This window comes from Vicia villosa, linkage group LG2 (assembly GCF_029867415.1).
Source record: "Vicia villosa cultivar HV-30 ecotype Madison, WI linkage group LG2, Vvil1.0, whole genome shotgun sequence".
In the NCBI taxonomy this organism is placed as follows: domain Eukaryota; kingdom Viridiplantae; phylum Streptophyta; class Magnoliopsida; order Fabales; family Fabaceae; genus Vicia; species Vicia villosa.
The window spans coordinates 202,526,802-202,529,676 of record NC_081181.1 but is presented as its reverse complement, the minus strand read 5'-3'; the positions used below and the strand labels follow the sequence as shown (position 1 = coordinate 202,529,676).

The 2,875-nt window shown below is 35.8% G+C and overlaps 1 protein-coding gene across 1 annotated transcript; it reads left to right on the top strand.

The window, feature by feature from the left end:
• Positions 1–299: 299 nt before the first annotated feature.
• Positions 300–2,007, top strand: LOC131651092 (zinc finger BED domain-containing protein RICESLEEPER 2-like). Its single transcript, XM_058920763.1, has 2 exons — positions 300–1,928; positions 1,978–2,007. Exons 1-2 carry the CDS (start codon positions 300–302, stop codon positions 2,005–2,007), a joined length of 1,659 nt encoding a protein of 552 aa, XP_058776746.1.
• Positions 2,008–2,875: the final 868 nt, after the last annotated feature.

Genomic DNA, 2,875 nt, shown 5'->3' with positions numbered 1-2,875 from the left:
GTCTTTTTTTTGGAAAGATAATGTATAATGTGAATTTTCCTAATTTTTCCCATGTGGCTAGAGCACAATATAGTCTAATAAAGTGTATATAAAGTCATTTATCTACAAAAAGACAAAAGATAAATTAAATTTGAGTTTCACTTGTAACAAAAAAAAACTTTTGATTCTAATTTCACCGTGTAAATTAAATTTTAGTCAATCATGGAATCCAATTCAGTTAATCTTTTATTAGCTAACTAGTTTAACACATGTATTTCTGAACTTTGATTTACAAATAACTTATGTATTTTGTTTCAGTTATGGAACAAGATCCTCCAACAACAACACCAGCAGCAGCAACAACACCCATTGAGGTCTGCACAAATCCGCCTCCTATCGGTCGGAAGCGAAGAAGAGCTAATGCGAATGCTATTAGAAAGAGGTCAGACGTATGGGACCATTTTAATCTTATTCCCGATAGTGATCCCGCTACTGCGGCATGTAAATACTGCCATCAAAAATATATGTGTGACTCTAAGAAACACGGAACGTCAAATTTAAAGAGTCACATGAAAACATGTTCTAAGTATCCGTTGAACCTTTCAACGGACCCTACCCAAACCATATTGACATATTCAACAATTCCGGGAGTTGGGTTAGTTCCAACATCTTCTAGGTTTGATCCTGTAGGTTGTAGAAAAGGGTTGGCTTACTTTATCATCTTAGATGAGAAGCCCTTTAGAACAGTTGAAGGAGAGGGATTCAAGTACTTTTGTTACCAAATGCAACCCCAATTTACAATACCATCTAGAAGAACCATAACTAGGGACTGTTTTCAAATATATCTTGATGAGAAAGTGAGGTTGATAGCATTATTTAAGTCTGATTGTAATAGAGTGGCAATTACAACAGATTGTTGGACTTCCGTTCAAAATCTAAACTACCTGACCCTCACTGCTCATTTTATAGATAAGGATTGGCAATACCAAAAAAGGATAATAAGCTTTGCGAGTATCCCAAATCACCGAGGTAAAACAGTTGGTAAGAAGGTTGAGGATGTGCTGAAGGAGTGGGGGCTGAAAAACGTTTCAACTATCACGGTAGATAACGCGGCATCAAATGATGTTGCTGTTAAGTATTTAGAGCAGAAGATAAGAAACATGAATGAACTTTTTTTGGATGGATTTGGATTTCACATGAGGTGTTGTGCACATATACTGAATTTGGTCGTGAGAGATGGATTAAAAGTAGCCAGCACCTCAATTTCAAGTGTTAGAAATGCGATTAGGTACGTAAGATCTTCACCCCATAGAGCGTTAAAGTTCAATGAATGTGTGGGTTATGCCAATATTACATGCAAGAAGTCGGTATGTCTTGATGTTTCAACTTGTTGGAACTCGACGTATTTGATGTTAGATGCAGCTGAGAAGTATGAATCAGCTTTTGATAAGCTAGAAGATGAGGTTGAGGATTATAGGGATTTCTTTGAAGGTGATTCCCCCCCTAGTAGTGAAGATTGGGAGAATGTTAGGGTATTTATTAAGTTTTTGAAGAATTATTATGAAGCGACAACTGTTTTTTCTGTTTCAACAAAAGCAAGTTTGCATACAGCTTTCCCTTTCCTGGCTGGAATTTATGTTGAGCTTAAGTCATTAAACTTGGACCTAAATGGACTGTTTGCTAGTGTGGCTAAGGAAATGTTGGATAAATTTAAGAAATATTGGATTGATATCACTAAGATGAACCAACTCCTCTATTTGGGTGTTATTTTTGATCCCCGATATAAGTTACGATTTGTGGACTGGTGCTTTACTGATATGTATGGACCACTTTCAGAAACTAAGAAATCTTTGTTAGAAGAGATCAATAACAATCTCTCCAAAATCTTCATGGTTTACAAAGAAGCCTATGACAATGTTGAAGGACGTATCCCAGCAATGGCAGCCACTGTCTCTAATGGTGAGGCTGCTGCCAGCGTCGAAGTACCGGCACATGTAGCTAGACAGAATGCTTTTCAGCAACATTTAAAGTCTATGGATTCGGTTGAAGAAGTAACTGAGCTGCAGAGCTATTTAAAAGAAAAATGCATAAGGTTTAATGAAAAGGATAAAGATAAGTTTGACATTCTAAGTTGGTGGAAACATAATGTTAGAGAATACCCAATTCTGTCCCAAATTGTTAGAGATATAATGGCTACACCAGTTTCAACTGTGGCTTCTGAGAGTGCTTTTAGCACTGGTGGGAGGGTTTTAGAGGTATATAGAAGCTCTCTCAAACCTGAAATGGCCGAGGCTCTTATTTGTGCACAAAACTGGTTGAGGCCTTCATTAGATCAGTTCAAAGACTTGGAATTTACTGAAGATTATGAGATTTCTGAAGATGCTTTAAAAGGTATATTGTTTCTATCTATTTTAAGTGTTAATTTTAATTTTGTTTTGGAATATTTTGCTAATTTCTTCTTTATAGGATTTGCTGAACTTTCACTCGGAAGTGGAGCATCGTCTTCATCTCAAACTCAGTCACAGCCTTCTGGCTGTGCCTAAACACTTTTTGAGGTTGAATTTACTGCTTCTATACTGGTTGACATCTATATGTGAAAAGACTATATATCATGACACTATTTGATTCTGCTTCTGCTTTAAATATTGAGACATATATTAATCTGCTTCTGCTTTAAATATTGGTGCTTTAATGTATGACCCTTGAAAGTAACATGAATTGAGACATATATGATTCTGCTTCTGCTTCAAATATTGGTGCTTTAATGTATGTGATTCTGCTTATTGAATTGAGACTTATTGAATTTATTTGATTCTGCTTCAAATATTGGTGCTTTAATGTATGTGTTATTTCTAATGTTTTGTATGATATTTGCAGCTACTTTTTTTGGAGTCAT